Below are 19787 nucleotides of genomic sequence, written 5' to 3' on the forward strand. Positions count from 1 at the left end.
TTTTTCAAACTTTCCATCTAGATTGCATGCATGATAAGGAATAACAAAATTGACCCCTCAAAAAGATAGAAATGAAAGAAAAATCAAGTGCACAAAAACCCATTAACAATAATCTAAGATCACAAGACATCAACGGCCCAGATGAGTTTGATCTGAAGCCCAATTTATCGAACGGTGGGGGTTGACTGCCAGACTTACACGTGTGTGTTTGATAGCTCCTAACATCGACCACGTGATCTCATGGAAATACGGAGAGAAACTCAAAGAAAATAGTCACGTGATCAGCGTGTGGGACCAGACAAAACGAAAAGTGGGACCCTGAGCTGTATGCCTTTCGTGGCAGATACTTTAAATGTAAAAAGAGTCAGGTAGAACTCAGGTGCACGCTTTTCCCACTCTGTCATCCAATCAAGTGGAGCCTACTGGCTCATCATAAATCACTTATTAAAAAAAAACAAATTCAGTAAAAAAAACAACGATGTGGGTCCTTTTGGAATTTCGGATTCCGAACTGTAAACGAAGGAAGGTAGTTTTTTTTTTTTTTTTTTTTTAAATTTTTTTGTTGCCTTTTTCCAAAAAGAAAAAAAGAAAAAAAAAACTGAAAGAGTTTTAGAGAGAGAGACAGTGTGTGTGTGGAGAAGTGTCAGTTCAAGCAGAGGATCTGGGAGGAGATGGTCACCTTCAACTTTTTTTTTCTTTTATATTTAATTTATTTGAATTATTATTAATTTTTAATAAAAATTATTATTATTATTAGTTTTTAATTGTTTATTTGTTGGTGCAGACTAGCAGAGGTCGACTTGGAATTTTGGAAAGAGTGAATAAATAAAGGGATTTTCTGTTTGCTGTCTGCCTTATGGTCCTGAATTTCGATTAGGGATTTTCAGTTATTTTGGTAGATTTTTCTTGCTGTTTTGGGAAGATAGGGATTCATTTCCTATTTATCAATCCAGGTTATTTTATTTTATTTTTTTTCTCTCATTGAGATCAAATAGCTTTTGTTTGTAGTTTCTGGATCATTAATTTTAAATTCGTATCAGAAAAATGCTTTACTGTGTGTTTATAAGTACTATAGAAGTTCTTAAAATTTTCAATTTTTATTGAGTAAGTTTTATATTATTCAATTCTTGTGGTTCTAATCTGTTTCATTGTGTTGCTTGAGGCTGGGTTTTATTTACTTTTAAGAATTTTTATTTTTATTTTTATTTTTTTTGTTTTCCAGGTGGGTTTTGGGTGCGGCATGCATTTTCATATTCAATGTGTCTACTGGGTTTCTTAGATCGTTTGGAAATATAAGTGAATGGGTTTTTGAATTTGTTGTCAAAGATTTGGTAAGCTAACAAGCAGTTGCCCAAAAGCTGAAATTTTGTTAGTTATATAAGCTTTAAATCTATTTATTTATTTATTTATTTAATTTTTTTTTACCTTATTAAAAAATTCATATTTTTGTTACAAAAGAATTGTGAAGAAAAGGTAAAAGGTTATGTACTTCTTCTTTCTTTCTTTTCTTGCACAGGTCAAATTAAGATATTGAGCAACTTGATCTTGTAATATTAATTTGGCAGAATTGAGTTGATGTAGGAAGTATTCTGTATGCTGATTCTTACGCTTTCAGTGACTTGCTAATTCCATAGTTTCATCTGCATCTGTAGAAACTGAATGATGTTGGATATTGACTTTTCCCAATACAGGAATGGAAGATTTAATATCAGAGAAAAATATATTTATTTATATGTTAAGTTTTTAGTTTTTGAAATTCTGACATTCCTTTTTGCAAGCTGCATTTTTAGATGTTATATGGATCAACATCTTGGTTCTAAAGCATATTATAAAGTTAAGAAAAAAATTGGATAAAAAACAATTGTAAGAGAAGTTAAATTTTTTCCTGGCCAAAATTTTGAATAGAGAACAACGCGCACTATAGGGAAACATTAAACATTGGCATGCTACCTGTGTTTTGGCATTTTGTTCCTCACTGACAGTTCAGTTTAGTAGAATTTTTCCAATTTTAAATTAACTGAAGTGTGATAACTGATATTTCAATTTAAATCGCCAATTTTACCTGGAATAACTTAATCATCTTGTTAGTTGATTATAATCAGCTTTTTGTTTAGCTTGCATCAGCCTAGGAAAGTAATAAATGCAATAACATCATCTGGAATTCAGACATGACTAGCAACCATCGCAGATGTCAGTTAAGCTCATACTTCTGATTTGCCAAACCAATCAGATCAGAATTTGAAGATCAGTTGATATATTGAATTTTTGTAGCAATATAGTTAATGAAACACAGATATGCATGTATTTGCTCGTTCAGTATGGTTGAGTTTAGAGAGTCATACAACTGCATGATTATATTCTACATTTAGTAATTTGTTCTTCGACATGATGGTTTAAATTTAAAATAGGTGGTGTAGGTGAACAAAGAAGGTTTTGTATGCAGAGTGTACGTGAATGGGGATTCTGTTTTTCATACTGGTCAATGACTTCTCTAGACTTTGTCTAGAGTATTTGTGATGAAACTTGTAAAAATCATCGAAACAGCTGAGTCAACTATTGTAATACTGCCATGGAAGACGCTGAAAGGTAATAATTACTTAATTAAATTTCTTCTCTTCTCTTGTCCTTATCTAATGAAAAATATCGGGTACGAATCTGTAAGATACACATTTTCTTGAGGGTTATAAGTGCAATGTTACTATTCAGGATTTCTCATCCTCTTAATGTTTTGTAATTCCTATCTACTTTGATTAAAATAAGGGTTTATATATGTGTGCTGTACACATATGAATGACGATACATGGTTTCTGGCTTGATTTCTAATACTTTTTAAAACTAATTTCAGGCATGGAGAGAAAACTTTCCCCAATGGAGATGTTTACGTTGGAAATTTTAAGGGAATACTCCCACATGGTAGAGGTAAATATACTTGGTCAGATGGAACTGTCTATGATGGCGATTGGGAAGAAGGAAAAATGACAGGTAAAGGCCAGATAATTTGGTTGTCTGGAGCAAACTATGAGGGTGATTTTTCTGGAGGTTACCTACATGGTTTTGGTACCTTCGTTGGAACAGATGGATCTGTCTACAGAGGGTATTGGAGGATGAACTATTTGCATGGATTTGGAGAAAAGCAGTATTGTAATTCAGACATTTATGAAGGTTCATGGAGGGAAGGAGTGCATGAAGGTTGTGGTAGGTATTCCTGGAACAGTGGAAATACATATATTGGGAGTTGGAAAGGTGGGAAAATGTGTGGTAGAGGGGTTATGAAATGGGCAAATGGTGATCTTTTCAATGGGCATTGGTTAAATGGGTTAAGACATGGGTATGGAATTTACAAATTTGCAGATGGGGGATATTATTATGGGATGTGGCGTCGGGGCCTAAAGGATGGAGAAGGAATTTTCTATCCTGCTGGAGGTAAATATCCATCCCTAGAGAAGTGTTGTAGCTCTCATGATCACGATGATGATGGAAAGAGCTTACTGTCTTGTTCTTCATTGAATTCAGAGGAACAAAATACTAAAAGACCTAGTGTTAAAAGAAGTCTTTCTGAGAAGATTTCTATTGGTGGTATTTTAAGAAGTTCAGGTCGAATATCACACAGGACTACATCATTAAATGAAAATTGGAATCCTCATGATCCTGGTAGAGATTTTATATGTCATGACTCCTCGTGCACGTCTTTCCATACCTCCGAGGAAGGTCAACATGAGTCGGATAACAATACATTAGTTTATGAAAGGGAATACACGCAAGGGGTTTTGATTAAAGAGACAGTTAGGAACTATGCAGAGATATCACAAAAATACAAACAGCAAAATAAATTTCATGGGAAAGACTTAAGCAAGAGTTCATGTCTAGGCATTTTTCAGGGTCGTCGAAGCAATTATTTACGGCTTAATTTGCAGCTTGGTATTCGGTATATCACTTGATCCCCTATTCTTTAAGTCCCTTATATTACTGCAACTGTCTGGACAAAATGACTGCCTATTGCATGTGCAGTCACTGGTACTGAGATCTTAATTTATAATCTGAGGCTGAGAATTGGAAATCTTTCTGTGTGTATAATAATACACATTATTTAAAGACATAACATGCATGCATGTTTATATTTAATTGGTAAAAATTGTAGACCCGCTTGGTTGAAAGTAATTTTATATCTCAAATATGAGAGAAGGACCAAGTACATGGATTGTTCCACAGCCAGCAAATATGATAAGCTATTTCTGTTGTGTTCCTTATTAAATGAGAAGGCAACAGTAATAGAGTACATGAAAGTAATTTTAAAATATGGCAAAAATTATATTTTTAACCTCCTTTGTTCTTTCTAAGATGTAGTTATTTTCCTTGTGCAACATTGTTTAAATAATTACTTCAGCTGCGTATTTTTCACTATAAATTGATTTAGATACTAATGATAATTTTTAAGTTTAAAATACAAAATGATATTGTATTTCTGCATTTCTTTTACTTTAGTTAATTCTTACTGGTATTCTTTGTGTGTGCATGTTCTTTTTAAATTTTAAATTGAAGTTCAATTAATATTCTAGGTTCTATGACTTCTACTAAAATTCCTATTTGAAAGTTCTCAGGTATACAGTTGGCAAGATTACACCAGTTCCTATGCGTGAAGTCCGATCATCTGATTTTGGAGATCGAGCTAGAATAAGGATGTATTTCCCCAAAAATGGTTCCCAGTTTACACCTCCCCACAAATCAGTTGATTTCTACTGGAAAGACTATTGTCCTATGGTCTTCAGGTATTTATTAATTGTACAGTCATAATGCTTGCGTTACAAAGGAAGAACGTGGCTTAGAGCACTAAGCATTTTCAATTGTTTGGTTGAGAGATACTTGACTTCAAATCATCTGCGTAGGTTCCATATGGATGGGCATTTTGACACACTGGATGGTCTTTAGCTTTTAGTGGCTGCAATGGGTGCTTAATTGCTGAAATAATTGGCCTACATTAAAAACGCTCATTATGTATCTCAAACAATTTTTGAGTACCCCTCTTCACATTTTTTAACTCAGCTATAACATATTTGATGTTGCATGCCTTTATTTGCTTAGCAAACTTTCTTTTTTATTTTTTTCATGTGTTCCAGTATTGTTTATTTCCTCATAGGGAAAGAAGTAATTATTTTATCTATATACACGTTTTTTAACCAATGAGCTGGTCATTTAATTTGTTCAGTGCAGTTCCTTTTTTCAGCCGCTGTTTGCCCCTAACTTTTGCAGCCTTTTACAGGAATTTGCGGGAGATGTTCAGATTAGATGCAGCGGAGTACATGATGTCCATTTGTGGTGAGAATGGTTTAAGGGAGCTTTCTTCTCCAGGGAAAAGTGGCAGTATCTTCTATCTCTCTCATGACGATAGATTTGTGATCAAGACACTAAAAAGATCTGAACTCAAGGTTTGAACTTATAAAAACTTCCATACTAAATTATCTCTTGTAATTTTGGAAGACATTTTTATTTTAGGAAACTCTGAAATTACATAAAACAATGATTTGTACTAAACTTCTTTCAAAATTTCTTGAATACTAAATTTGTGGAATTTCTGTATGGTTGAGTATTTCTCATCCTCTTCATGATCTTTGTGCTCCATCTTTATTTGATAATATATTTCTTATCAAAAACCCCACCGTTTCTGTGTATTTATAATTGCTTAATAGGCTTGCTTATTATGTGCAGTTTTAGAAGCTGAGCTTTTCTTTTCTGAAATTTAATACATATTAAGAAATTTTTTATTTTTGGAACAGTTATTTGTTATGCAAGGAACTTGTTGTGAATTTATAAACTCAACTGTTTTTATTTATTTATTTATTTTTGTTATTTTATTTCTATGTGTAGGTTCTGCTCAAGATGCTGCCTAGGTACTATGACCATGTAGGAAAATATGAAAATACTCTAATAACAAAATTTTTTGGGCTCCATCGCATAAAATTGAGGGGTGGAAGAAAGGTAGTAATGTTTGTGTCAAATGGCCCTAGTTTTAGATCTGCCATGCTTGTTTCTTACGTGGCTCTTTGATGCCTTTTTTTCTTCAGGTACGCTTTGTCGTCATGGGAAACATGTTTTATACTGAATTACAAATTCATCGTCGTTACGATTTGAAAGGGTCATCTTATGGGAGATTCACAGATAAAGAAAAAAGGAACCAGAATACCACATTGAAAGATCTTGATCTGAAATATGAATTTCATATGGACAAATTATTGCAAGAAGCTCTTCTCAAGTAAGTTCATTTTGGAAATATGTGGTTATTTGTGCTCGTATAAGTATTTGGTGATCTCACTCTGTTGATAGATAAGGAATTTGTTTGATATTATTTAAGAAGATAACATTTTGCCATATTGACGATTGTAAAGTGCTTCATTTGCTGTTTTTCCCTTTTATTATGATCTTTACTGAACAGCACTGTCTTAATTTAGTCTAATGTGGTAGAAATATATTTACTTTGAAGTTTCTGGAGGTCATGAAGGGCTTATTGTTTTGATTTCAAGCTTCATGATTTAGAACGTAGAAATATAGATTACAAATTACGGTTGGCAAAAGCTTAATATTAAGGTTGTTGGAAGAAAAAGTTTTCAAGTGCTGAAAGCAATTTAGAGAAGGGACTGCAAATTTTTGGAAGCAGCTTCATTGGAGGAAAAAGTTACAACAAATATTATTTGGATACATGGCTTGTAATGGTGTAAGAAGATGGAGAATTTTTGAAATTGAAATTATCAATACTTTAAAAATCTTAGATATATTTTCTGGGCTATGAACGGTAAGTAACAAAATGTTTTTTTAGAAACTCTTAATATTGTATACTATTAACTTTAGGAAATGAGAAAGCTTTGAAATGCTTAAAGCATTAACTGTAATACTTTCGGAAGGAAATTTATAACTATGACTTTTTGAAAATGGAAGTTGCTAGGAACCTAACTGAACATCAGATATATGGTGTGCCAGATGTATAAAATGCCACCGGGATTTGTTTTTCCTGTTGGTTTGCTGGAAATTTATTAGCTGCGACTTATTTCATTGGACAAGCTGTAAGATGAATAAATTTAGATCTCATATCTGAAGCCATTGCAATTGAAGATTTCTTTTTGTTTGAGTCTTGATTTTTCTCATCTAGTTTTGAGTCTTGACTTAACAGTACTTCTCTATTTAATTTTTGGAGGTAAGGACAAACCAGTACTTCATTTTGAAGTCTTATTATTATCTATATCTGCAGTAATACATGGTGTTCACTTCTGATAGTATTGATTCGCGGCTGATAGCTTAGGTATGCATCTTAAAAAACACTAAAATTGCACCAAAAATAGTTAACCATATAAAAAATTTGATCCCAATTCTAATGAGTGGCAGAACTATGTCTTCCTCTTTTTGCAGACAAATATTACTGGACTCCATGTTCTTAGAATCTCAGCAGATAATTGATTATAGTCTTCTGTTGGGATTACATTTTAGAGCTCCTGGGCTGCCTGGTACAACACACAATCGTGAGAGCACTCATAATGGTGATGGTAGGCATCTCTTTCTGATGTAAAAAATTATTAAATGAGGTGTTAATGTTTTGCTTACTGTTGATTTCAAATGTTCTGTTATCTTCTAACCTCTGCATAAAGTGGGAGCAGAGAATTAGTGAATGTTCTGTTATCTACTGTAGCTTATAATTTAATGATTACCTAGTTCTTATAATCCTCAATTTAAGTTCTACGACAATGTTGCCTCTTCATCTGGTCTAGTTCTAACATGAGTTCCTTTCCATCTTCAACTTTGTTTTTGTAGACATTATAAAACTCTTGCATTTCCTTTTCTTCTTTCTCTTTTCAAACCTCAGATTGCTTAAGAACAAACATCTGATGAAAAATCATTTACTGTTATTCCAATCAAAATGATTACAGGCCATGCTCCAAGTGCAGCCCTGCTGCCATTTTTTCAATAACTTTTAGGGTTTGTCTATTTCGACATTCTTTTTGCAGTACACTGTTACAGAAAAGATTATCATGGGCCTAATATATACACTTGAAAATAACGCAAGCACCTGTATCCATAGTACACTTATAAAACGAGTTGCTGTTATTATCATATATTCTAAAAATTTAAGCACATAAGTGAAGCCAACTTTATATATCAAGCTAACATAGTAGATAACTAACACTCACTGTCATGTGTAGACTCGTATAATGATAAGATAAAGATGGGGCCTTATATGTGAGCACATCTGATACCGTATTAGCATTAATGAGGGTTACCCAACTAATCTTGTGTTCAAATTTTATTATCCTCATTGATACTAATTTATTATATTGTATGTTTAAGGTTCACTTCCTTACCAGACACGCCTGCATTTGAGGAAAGCATTAAGTATTTGTTATGTGTAGCATGATACACATAGTTGGAAGCACTTCTTTAACATCTAACTTAACAGGGTATCACAACATTGGTCGTCTATTTGATATGTTCATCCACCTATTTCTTATAAATTCGATGTTTTCTTATAGTAGTTTCAGATTTTGGCTTTGACTGTTACTGTAACAGATATCCTTTAGGTCCTGTCTTTATGCTTATTGCAAGCCATAAAAATGAACGAGTGTTTAGGCATTGCTTCATATAAGACTAAATAGAAAATTGTTAATCAGAGTGTGGAAACAATTATTTTTATGAAGATAAGCAATCTGTCAATATCTAAAATAATGTGGGGTTGCATGCATATTTTGTCATATGCTTGTTTGGGATAGTGTGTTAATCACAAAAATTGAGGGGAGTGAGTTGCATGAATGCACGCTTGTTTTAGGACTCTAAATCTTTTTCCTTTTAATTTTCATAATTTAATTATTTAAACATTCTTGACTTATAATCTGATCGAAGCAGGTGAAAATTCAATAGGGGAGCTACCAATTCCTTCTAATGGTCTGTTACTGGTAACCCATGAACCCAGCTCTGTGAGTACTGCACCAGGTCCTCACATGAGAGGGCAAACGTTGAAAGCATATTCTCTAGGCGACAAGGAAGTCGATCTTTTACTCCCTGGCACGGGAAGGTAGCTTCTATCTTAATTTTTTTGCAATGATTAGATTGATATGTCACCTTTGTCATTGTTCAAGTATTCAACCTTGATTAGTTAGGAACTAAAATGTTACAATCATCTCTTGTTAATCGAAATTGACACATGTTGATAACTATGATTGTTAGTCGCACAAGTTCACTTACTATGCTAAAATTAAGAATATTGGCCACTTGGGAAAAAGAAAGAGGAGAAAGAAAGGGAAAAGTGGTTGAGAAACAGAGAGAAAAATAGAGGGAGGAAGAAATATGTAATGTTCACTCGTAAAAATCATCTGGTATTTCTTCCTATAGAGAATGGATGTGTCAGAATTGGGAATATTGTTGGGAAGATGGTTGTGGTTCCTTTTGGAAAAAGAATCCTTGTGGCACAGTTACAAAGTTGTTGTTAGCAGCAAATAGGGGGTTGGTTTGATGGGCTTCAGTTCCAATTTAAGGACTCACTGGAGGTTCTTATAGAATCTCATGGAAGTTCATGTCAAGGAATATCCTTATTTCTTATATTTGACTAATTTTTCAGTTGGTAGGAGTGATTCTATTAGAACTTCCGAATAATTTAGGGGAAGCTATAAGTACTTATTTGTTTTCTTCCCATGTTATGGTATTTGTCATCCTTACAGAATATTGAAATCCTATCTCATAATTCCGAATCTAAATAAATTCAAGTTACATGGAGTTTCAATTTCGTCCAAAATCAAAATGGTTAATGAAAGTCTTGGAATCATCACTTTTTTGAACGATCAAGGGAGTTTTGAATTCTCATTCTTCCAATAAAAGGGTTTTTAGTTTTTGATGATTCTTTGATCCTATCTTTTTCACCCTACTTAATTTAATATGAAAAGCATGCATGCATATTATGAAAGATTAAGCGTTTGATCCTATCTTTTGCAAAAGCAACTGTTTCCTCTGACACCGAACATTGAGTTTCACTGTTGTATAAAAATTACTTGCATTTTCCCAGGTTACGAGTGCAATTAGGAGTAAACATGCCAGCACAGGCGAATCACAAGCTTCAGCCTGAAGCGGCTGATTCGACAGAAGTTGAACTGTTTGAGGTTTACGATGTCGTTCTTTATATGGGTATAATTGACGTACTGCAGGAATATAATATAAAGAAGAAACTTGAACATGCATACAAAGCTATAAAGATTGACCCTGATACGATTTCTGTGGTTGAACCCAAGCTATATGCTAAACGTTTCTTCAATTTCTTGCAAAAGGTTTTCCCTGAACTTCCATGAACGACAACCCTAGTTTTGTTTTCTCTTTGCTTTCTTTGTTTATTTTCATTTTTCTTTCCTTTTATATAGAAGGGAAAAGCTTCATTTTCTTGGTATGCTTAGCAACAACTGTCAATTCTTTCCACCATTTGTTGTATAGTTGTATGATCATGTAATAAGTGTAATCAGTTTACTTTTTGTATAGCAAAGGGTATGGAATATTATATTCTTTCAATTAAATCTCGGTAATTTTATTTATGAGAAAGTTTCCTCTTTTTTGTTTTTAATAATAATTCCTTTGATTTCATTGAATATAATTGTTGGGGAATATAGCTTGCATGCCATATGAATTTAACAATGAGAAATTATTGATGAAAATGTGATGTAATGTGATCAAAGAATGTTATAGATTTTTATTTGATTAGTATAATGCAACATTGATAAGTGTCTTTTTTAGAGTATTATGTATTTTGTTATAACCATATGGTTGTAACTAAATCAAAATAAAGAAAAAAATTATGTACTAAAATAAGTATTTATTTATTTATTTATTTATTTTTTTGAAAGAAAACAGTCTTTATTAAGAAAAAAAACGAAAAAGAAGCTAAATCGGTTAGGATTAGATGATGCATCCTCCATCCAAGATTCGAATATGATCTTAAGAAGTTGCAAACTTGGTTAGATCATGAGGCACTTTATTGGTACCTCTTGGTGAGATAACACGTGTATATTGTCCATGACTAGCTAAAGCCTAAAACTATTCTTCATATCTTCTACTAGGAAACGATCTTTGACCAAAATCATTTTTATTTTCTTCCATTCCAAACAGCTCAACTTAAAAGAACAATCATATAAAAGGAAGTTTAAATTATGAAAAGCCCAAAAAACCATGTTAGCAAAAGAACCCAAAATTTACCTTTTTCATGTCCTTAAAAAAATTTACATCCTTCCAACGTCCTCAAGCATTCTGGCATTGCCACAGAACAGGTAAAAAATATCTTCAATTTCTTTACTTTAGCCTAGTAGAAAAATATTCAAACAAAATATTTCACAAAATTTTAATTTTGAGAAAACATATGAGTTTTATTCATTGCCTTTAATCTCTTTTTTTTTTTTTTTTTTAACCATGAAGCTAATGAAAAGAAAGAAAGGAAATTGAAATTTACCTTACACAAGCAATAAGGAAATTAAGAAGGCAACAACAGGAGGTAGAGAAATATTAAAAAAAACATATATAGAGAAAACATACCCCCAAAAAAAAAAAAAATAGTCCTACATAGTAATTTTATAATTTCTAAAATTGAAAAATAGATATAAAATGCAATTTACCAAAAACAAAAAGGGAGTAGTGAAAAGATAAAAAAGGAAAGGTGAGAATGAAACGAGGTTTACTCAGTATCGTATCTTTCCCCCTTTGGCAGATTCAAAATTCAAATATTCTACTTAAAATATTAAAACCAAAAAGAAAAAAAAAAATTAATTTGTTGTTTATTAAAATAAAAACTAAAAAAAAAAAAAATTCATTAAGAACTGATATTTAAAAAATAAATAAACTAATAAAAAATTAATTTCCTTCACGTTCTCCAACAAAATCAGTGTTTTTCTTTTTTATTTTATTTTATTTTTTTCACTGAGTCAGCATTTTCAGAAGGCCAAAAGTGAAGGAAGAAAGGAGAAGAAGAAGAAGAAGATGGAGGCTAAGTGGGAAAAGCAAGCGAAGCTCTACGAGGCCTACAATGAGCTCCACGGCCTCGCTCAGGAGTTCCACACACCCTTCGACGCTCCGGCGGTGCTTGTCGTCGGCCACCAGACCGACGGCAAGAGCGCACTGGTCGAAGCTCTCATGGGTTTCCAGTTCAACCATGTCGGTGGTGGCACCAAGACTCGCCGACCCATTACTCTCCACATGAAGTATGATCCTCACCAAGACGCCCCATTGTGCCGTCTCGTCTCCGATGCCGACCCCAACATTGCTGAGGAGAAGACCCTTAAAGAAATTCAGGTGCTTTTTGGTCTTTTGCTAAGCTGGTTCTTTAAAAGCTTTGTTTTTGTTTTTGCTTTTTTGTATATTTTCTGGGAAAAATGTGTATGAATGGCGGTCTTTCTTTTCAGCAATTGAAGCAAAACTGAAGTGAGAGGAAGTGAGGAATATGAATAAGAACCCCCCCCAAAAAAAAAAAAAAAAAAAAAAAAAAAGCAAAAGAAAAAAGGAAACTTTTTATTATTATTATTTTAATATAATGTTTTATCACTATCTGTATTGTGGAAGTTAAAGTCGTATCCAGTTACTATTTCTTTTTCTTCTCTCCATTTTAGTTGATAATGTGTGAAGTAGAATCCTGTTGGTTTATATTAGTAATAGCCATCATAATTACGTGCGTGTTTATGTTCATACTAGCTGGAAGTCTGTGGGAATTGAATTATCCTATATATGCATTTCATATAGATATTTATATTTATACAGACAGATGTCTAGAATATGTTTGTGGAGCTCTATCATCGGGATGGAAAATTGTCAAAATTGTTGGATTTCAGGACACTATTGTATTGGTTTTGTAATCATTAGGAGGCATATAAAAAAGAGCATCTGCATTTGCCAGCTATTTTATCTGAATTTCATGGAACAGAGTCTTGCATTTACTAAAAGTATTTGTTTCTATCTGGGGGGGGTGGACAAATAAAAGAAAAGAAAAAGCAATGGTAGCATCTAGGTAATGGTCTGGCCCAATTTCATATGAATTGTAGCATATGCATGAAAAATTATAATTCTTAACATCCACGGAATATGTCAACACATATCTAAATCAATTGAAACTTGCACCGTAGTTCAGTACAGCATGATATATTTATCCAGTGAGTCAACTATTCTATGGTTTTCTGTAGGCATATATTGAAGCTGAAAACGTGAGGTTGGAAAGTGAGCCTTTTCAGTTCTCATCTAAGGAAATAATCATTGCAGTGGAATACAAGTATTGCCCAAACCTTACTATTATTGATACTCCTGGACTTATTGCTCCAGCTCCAGGTCGAAAGAATCGAGATTTACAGGTTGATCATAAAACTTATTGAACACTTCTAGGATTAACTTCATTGCTATGTTACCTGTGATTGAAATGGTGATTGCTTTTACATTCATGCCAGGGTCAAGCTCGTGCAGTGGAGTCACTAGTACGGACAAAAATGCAACATAAAGAATTTATTATATTGTGTCTTGAAGATTGCAGTGACTGGAGTAATGCGACTACGCGAAGGGTGGTGATGCAAGTATGTCTTGAATCATAATTGTTTTCCCCTAGGCTTTGCTTTGTAAGCAAAGACAGGACAGTTTCTAGTTTTCTAGTTTCCAGTAAGTTTGTATGGCAAAGGCCTGCACATTATGGATTAATACTCCTTTGGACCAGTTAAAAGTAAAAACATACAAGTTCCATATGGCTGAGAATGGATATAAATGTAACAATTTCATAGAGAATTTTAAATTATAATTTTACTATTGTTAAAGGATAAGAAGTATCATTTCTGTTGCTAATGCTTTTATTTTCCTGCAATATTTTTGTAAATTTAAATATTTACATGGCAAAGAAGAAAGAACTACTTTTTTACATCCGATTGAAAAATTTTAGCTATGTTAATGTAAGCATTGTACTTAAAAAGCATAAGCTATTAGGAGATAGTTTCAACGATATATATCAAGCTAATTACGAATCAGTTAACATTCCACCCATGTGTAATCATGGAAGATAATATATCACATTTCTATAATCAAAGGAATTAGAAGAGATAGATGGTCACTAGGATTTGAACCCGGATTCAAATACAAGAACATAATACAACTACTCCAATAGTGTGTAACGAAACCAATATTTGCAAAAGTTAAAGCTACTACTATATAGGCTAGTATTAGTTATTACATGCATCAATAGAAATTAGTAGTTGTATGTTTGTAGTGACCTTTTTATTTAAAGTATTTTAAATGCCATGTTCTAGATTAAAAAAAAGTAATGAAATTTTGTGTTGATTTAATGCAGATTGATCCTGAGCTTTCAAGGACTGTTATTGTGTCAACCAAGCTTGATACTAAAATACCCCAGTTTGCACGGACATCAGATGTAGAAGTTTTTCTTTCACCACCTGCATGTACGCTTGATGGTTTCATACTGGGTGACTCTCCCTTTTTTACATCTGTGCCTTCTGGAAGAGTTGGTTCTGGGCCTGACTCAGTTTACAGATCAAATGATGAGTTTAAACAGGTTACTACTTGCAGTGATGACAATTTGTTATTCTGAAAATGTGTCCAGTATAACTATCCTGATGTGATTGATTGTTTTTTGAATGTTAAGGCAAACAAACAATTTTAAATTGTGAAGAAAAAGAAAATATTGTTCCAAAATTTTTAAATAGTCTATTTGGCGCTTTTAGTTGAAGTGGTATCTTTGAATCATATGTCGAGATTATGTTCATGAAGCCTAAATTTAGAAAGGCAAAAAAATTAGATTCTTACAAAATTATATATGAAATATACTGATGGGTTTAGAAAGGAAAGGAGTTGTAATAGTTTTGCATATGCAGTTGTATATTTATCATGTTCTTATTTCAAGTTTACTACTGAATCTTTTTGGTTCTTTTCTTCATTTCTTGATGCAGGCTATATCCTTGAGAGAGATGGAAGATATTACATTATTGGAGGAGAAGTTGGGCCGATCACTTTCAAAGCAAGAAAAAAGTAGAATAGGTGTTAGCAAACTTAGGTTATTTTTGGAAGAATTGCTACAGAAAAGGTATGCACTTTTTTCCCATCTTTAGCTTTTCTTCCCTACGCGTAGTGAATTGTACATTTGAGTTACTAGATTATACCTTTTAAGTTTGAGATGAATGTCTCTCCAGGTATATGGATAGTGTTCCATTGATTATCCCACTTCTTGAAAAGGAGTACCGGAGTACAACACGGAAGATGAATGAAATAAATCAAGAACTCAGGTTGTAATTTGACTTAAACAAAACTTTTTGGTTGCTCTTTTACATGGCTATTCTATTTTTCTTCTAATTGCTTAAAATCAACAAAGCCATGGGGTGGGTGGTGCTAAATTATAAAGTTTATCTTAGTTTTATCATTATTTATCTTAACATTTGCTCCCTAGCTCACTTCTATTTTGGTTGTTCTATTGTTTCATGTAGCACTTTAGATGAGGTCAAACTGAAGGAGAAAGGAAGAGCGTTTCATGATCTATTCTTGACCAAGGTCTATTAATTGAGTCAATATCAGTCTGATAATCCATGGTTATCATTATTATCAATAACAAAATTTTCATTTTATTCAATTTTTCGTTTGGTGTGTTTGTGTAGTTTATTTAGGGAGAAAAATCTTGGTCTTGTCATGAGTTGAGATAATATTCTGCCTAAAATGAGCTTTCAAACTTTTTGGACTTTGATATGAACTTCTGATATGTAACACCACCCAGACACAGTTGTGTATATAATTTCGTCATTATTGTTATTGCTTTGAGATTTATGTATATATTCAAGCTGAATAAATCATGTTTTATTTCTCAGCTGTCATTGCTGTTAAAAGGAACAGTTGTTGCACCTCCAGATAAATTTGGTAAATCATCTTGATTTTCCTTCATGCGCAACTTGAGATATGGTTGATATTAGCTTATTTTGCTGTCATGTTTAAGAAATATGACTTTCTTATTCCATCAATGGCGACATCTATCTTCTGTTCTAGTGATAATTTTTGTTTTCACACTAAATTTTCAGACAAGAATTCTTTTAATTTCTTATTTTGTTTTATGAAGGTGAGACACTGCAAGATGAGAGAGCCAATGGAGGTGCATTTGTTGGTTTAGATGGTGCTCAGTTCCCGCAGAAACTTATACCAGTAAGCCAAACGCTTGTCTTACCATAATGCTCTATTTAATGGAGTTTCTTTATAATATAACCATTTTTCCTTCAACCATGTAGAATGCAGGAATGCGTTTGTATGGCGGTGCACAGTATCATCGTGCTATGGCTGAGTTCCGCTTTGTTGTTGGAGGAATCAAATGCCCTCCAATAACACGAGAAGAAATTGTAAATGCATGTGGAGTAGAAGATATACATGATGGAACAAACTACTCAAGGTATTTAAGATCTTCTAATCTAATATTTCAAGGGTTTTGATTGACAAATGTTTGTTTTTTATTTTTTAAATTGATTTCAGGACAGCATGTGTAATAGCTGTTGCCAGGGCTCGTGATGCATTTGAACCATTCCTTTGTCAGGTGATGCAAAATGTTATTTATTAATATTTTCTTTATTTTTTGTTTAAAGGTTTGTTCATCATTTAGTTTTCCAATCATGTTTTTGAGCATTCGTACACTTAATTGAACCATGCCCTTTGTCTTCTAGAAAGTTAAATGATGTTCCTGCTGCTGAATCCCTTTTGGAAAGCTCTTTAATCTTCCTAACTACCTTGAATATTCTTTCAACTCTTTGCAGTTAGGTTGTAGACTCTTGCACATTCTGAAGAGATTGCTTCCAATATCAGTCTATCTTCTAAAGGTGTGGGCTCCGTCTTCATTTTGATCTGTTGTTTTTTTAACTTGTTCTTACAGAACCTTCTCAAATATCGTTCAATTTTTGTTGCTCATCTTTACTTGGGATTTCAACAGAAAGATGGTGAGTATCTAAGTGGCCATGAGGTTTTTCTAAGGCGTGTTGCTTCTGCCTATAACAACTTTGCAGAATCTACTGAAAGGGCATGCCGTGAAAAGTAAAGATACTTGGCCTTATTGTAACTATATCCCTTTCATTACGTTGTATATAATCAGAATCATATCAACATCAACGGTGCTCATCATTTTACTACTTCCATGCTCCTCAAATTCTGAGTTTTGAAGAAACATTTTTTTCTGGGAAAAAGGATATGGTAATTGCTAATAGTTCTCAAGATAGCTTGAGAAGCACAGGGATCCTATTAGCTCTATCCCTTTATTTATTCTATAATAATCAATGTTTTGATTAGATTTATAGAAGAAAAAAAAGGAAATTGTTTTATATATTTTATAGTTGGGCATTTTCTATACTTGTTTAGCATTAATCATAACAATTATTGCCTTATAAATGTTCATCTGTTTTGAAGATTTTGTTGTTACTCCTCTTCCTAATTGATGGCATTTAGAGTCTAAACAAATTTGCTTTCTATGTAGTGGTATTTATATTATTATTATTATTATTTCTATGCATATTGGTGATTTTGTGGTGATACTATGTATTTTCAGTTAAAAAAAAAAAAAAATGTTGTTGGTTCTGTCTTTTCCATTTTTGGGTGCATGAGTTATTTTTGAAAGTAACTTCAGATTCAGTATCATGTATATGTAATTCCCAATGAATATTTTCTGGGTTTTTCGAGTTAGACCTACCCTTATTTTGATATTTTATTTGCTGCAGATGCATGGAGGATTTAGTAAGCACCACCCGTTATGTCACCTGGTCCCTACATAACAAGGTGAATAGTTGACTTGTTGACTCTCGGTATTTAATTTGTATCTTTGTGTTGTACTAGCATCAAGTAGACAATCTAGAGTCCATTCTAGCAGTTGCCTAATCTTTTCATCATCTTCACCCCCTTTTCTGTCTTTTAATAAAGGTTTCTGTTATGTTCTTGTACTGTTCCATACGAAGGAATTTATTTTGCCTAGATTTTCATTACGATGAGACTTTCAGGAACTTCCTAAGGAACCATATGCATTTTGGTTGGATTTTTTTTTTTTGGTCATGTTTAGTCATCTTATGAATCTTTTTTTTTCCTCAAATGTGTAGAATCGAGCTGGACTACGTCAGTTCTTGGACTCATTTGGTGGAACGGAACAGTCCACTGTGGGTTTAAGTGTTTCCTCAGATGCCAATGACAAGCAGGAATCAAAGCCTAAGGCAGATGTTAAGCTCAGTCATTTGGCCTCAGGAATTGACTCAACATCTTCTGTTCAGACAACAGAAACAAGGCTGGCTGATCTTCTAGACAGCACGCTTTGGAACCGCAGGCTTGCTCCTTCATCTGAAAGGATTGTTTATGCACTGGTGCAACAAATATTTCATGGCATCAGGGAATATTTCTTGGCCTCTGCTGAATTAAAGGTTTGGTATAAATGCTGCTCGTCTAGTAATGCATATCAAATGATATTAGTTGTTGTTTACTGTTTGATGGAATTCTCAAGCATTGTTTGATGGCAGATTAGTTTTTATCTTTCTTTACCTTATTTTGTGTTGTTCTTCCATGTTTTCCTGACTTTGATGGCTTTTTCATTCTTTTGTTATTTGATAGAGACTTATATATAAGCATTATAATAATGTAGAAGTACAATATGATGATATGCCTATATTTACTCCTAGTTTTTCTTTTTCCTTCCCATTATTCTTTCTTCACTTGTTTTGTCTTTCTTTGCAGTTCAACTGCTTTCTTCTAATGCCAGTTGTAGATAAGTTGCCTGCACTACTTCGTGAGGACTTAGAATCTGCTTTTGAAGATGACATGGATAATGTTTTTGACGTCAGCAATTTGCGACATGCATTGGGCCAGAGGAAGAGAGATATCGAAATTGAGCTGAAAAGGGTATCCAAATTACATTTAATTTTCCATCATTGAAACTCTGTATTTTGGCCAAACTATTTCACCGTCTCTGTTTTATCCAATATATCGGCTTTTTTTTTTTTTTCAGATCAAGAGGCTCAGAGAGAAGTTCAGATCAATTCATGAACAGCTTTGTTCGCATCTATTTGATACTAAGGCTAATTCCAACTCCCACCAAGTGGTTCCAACCGAAAAATGAAAGTTAATTGCACAAGCCTAATCAGTGAGAAAACTTTTGTATTTATTCTCTTTTCCTGAAATTTCCCATTTTATCATTCTTAAATGTCCTTGAACAAGTGACCTTCAATTAATGGGTACCTGTTAGTTATTTTGAATATTTCTGTACCAAATCATTTTGAAGATGTAGCTACTTCCTGCACAATTTGTTAATAAAAATAATAATGAAAAAAAAAAAAAAAAACCATTGTTGAAATTTTTAGTCTCCTGATTATGATGTTTGCACTGCCACTTACATAACATTTGGAAGGGTATTTTGGACATGAAAAATGACAATCTTTTACTCTGGCAGCGTTATTTGCTGTTTACCCTTCTAGTTTAAAGTTAAAACACATTCCTACAAATTGGTGGATGAACAACTTGTAAGACTAATGAACACTATTTTCTGTATGTCATGTAAAAAGGCATTTGTTATGGCCATTATTTGTTGCCACAAATGACCATTATTTGGTTCAGTTGAGTAGTTGAACGTTGCATTGATGATGTAAGTCATGTTCAACAAAACATGGTACCGTCACCTAGGAGGTGCCCTATTGGCAAAAATTACTATTTTCCCATGCAAAAGTTCCGAATTCGAATCTCTCAGTCTGAGATCAAACGAAGATATCTTGTATCATCCATTCTTGACATCCTCCTAAACGAGAGTTCAACTG

At 33.2% G+C, this 19787-nt stretch overlaps 2 protein-coding genes across 6 annotated transcripts; both read left to right on the forward strand.

Moving 5' to 3' along the window:
• The first annotated feature begins 533 nt into the window (after positions 1-533).
• LOC107427795 (phosphatidylinositol 4-phosphate 5-kinase 8) lies at positions 534-10557 on the forward strand. 5 transcript variants are annotated; one of them, XM_025077393.3, is made up of 12 exons: positions 534-674; positions 785-953; positions 1223-1331; positions 2409-2586; positions 2846-3925; positions 4599-4766; positions 5258-5423; positions 5863-5973; positions 6060-6247; positions 7396-7529; positions 8878-9049; positions 10034-10557. In XM_025077393.3, exons 4-12 carry the CDS (start codon positions 2570-2572, stop codon positions 10311-10313), a joined length of 2316 nt encoding a protein of 771 aa, XP_024933161.3. In that variant the 5' UTR covers positions 534-674; positions 785-953; positions 1223-1331; positions 2409-2569; the 3' UTR covers positions 10314-10557. The 5 variants fall into 5 exon arrangements, with proteins under 5 accessions (XP_024933161.3, XP_015893671.3, XP_060676363.1 ...); XM_016038185.4 differs by having other exon boundaries at positions 8881-9049; XM_060820380.1 differs by having other exon boundaries at positions 2444-2586.
• Positions 10558-11853: 1296 nt separating this feature from the next.
• Positions 11854-19330, forward strand: LOC107427776 (dynamin-like protein ARC5; the record flags this gene model as incomplete). The annotated part of the gene is made up of 17 exons (XM_016038159.4): positions 11854-12294; positions 13176-13340; positions 13434-13556; positions 14318-14539; positions 14934-15067; positions 15174-15266; positions 15465-15528; positions 15840-15888; positions 16085-16167; positions 16251-16408; positions 16489-16549; positions 16767-16829; positions 16940-17040; positions 17718-17775; positions 18090-18404; positions 18715-18879; positions 18986-19330. Coding segments are annotated over 17 exons (2406 nt in total), but the record flags the coding sequence as incomplete, so codon positions are not given.
• Between the last annotated feature and the right edge of the window lie 457 nt (positions 19331-19787).

Source organism: Ziziphus jujuba, chromosome 9 (assembly GCF_031755915.1).
Source record: "Ziziphus jujuba cultivar Dongzao chromosome 9, ASM3175591v1".
Classification (NCBI taxonomy): Eukaryota; Viridiplantae; Streptophyta; class Magnoliopsida; order Rosales; family Rhamnaceae; genus Ziziphus; species Ziziphus jujuba.

Bases quoted from the DNA above. Each gene is read 5' to 3' on its own strand.
- LOC107427795 (XM_025077393.3), top strand. The intron at 3,926-4,598 runs GTATATCACTTG...GAAAGTTCTCAG, and splicing joins AATTTGCAGCTTGGTATTCG to GTATACAGTTGGCAAGATTA. The intron at 6,248-7,395 runs GTAAGTTCATTT...CTCTTTTTGCAG, and splicing joins TTGCAAGAAGCTCTTCTCAA to ACAAATATTACTGGACTCCA.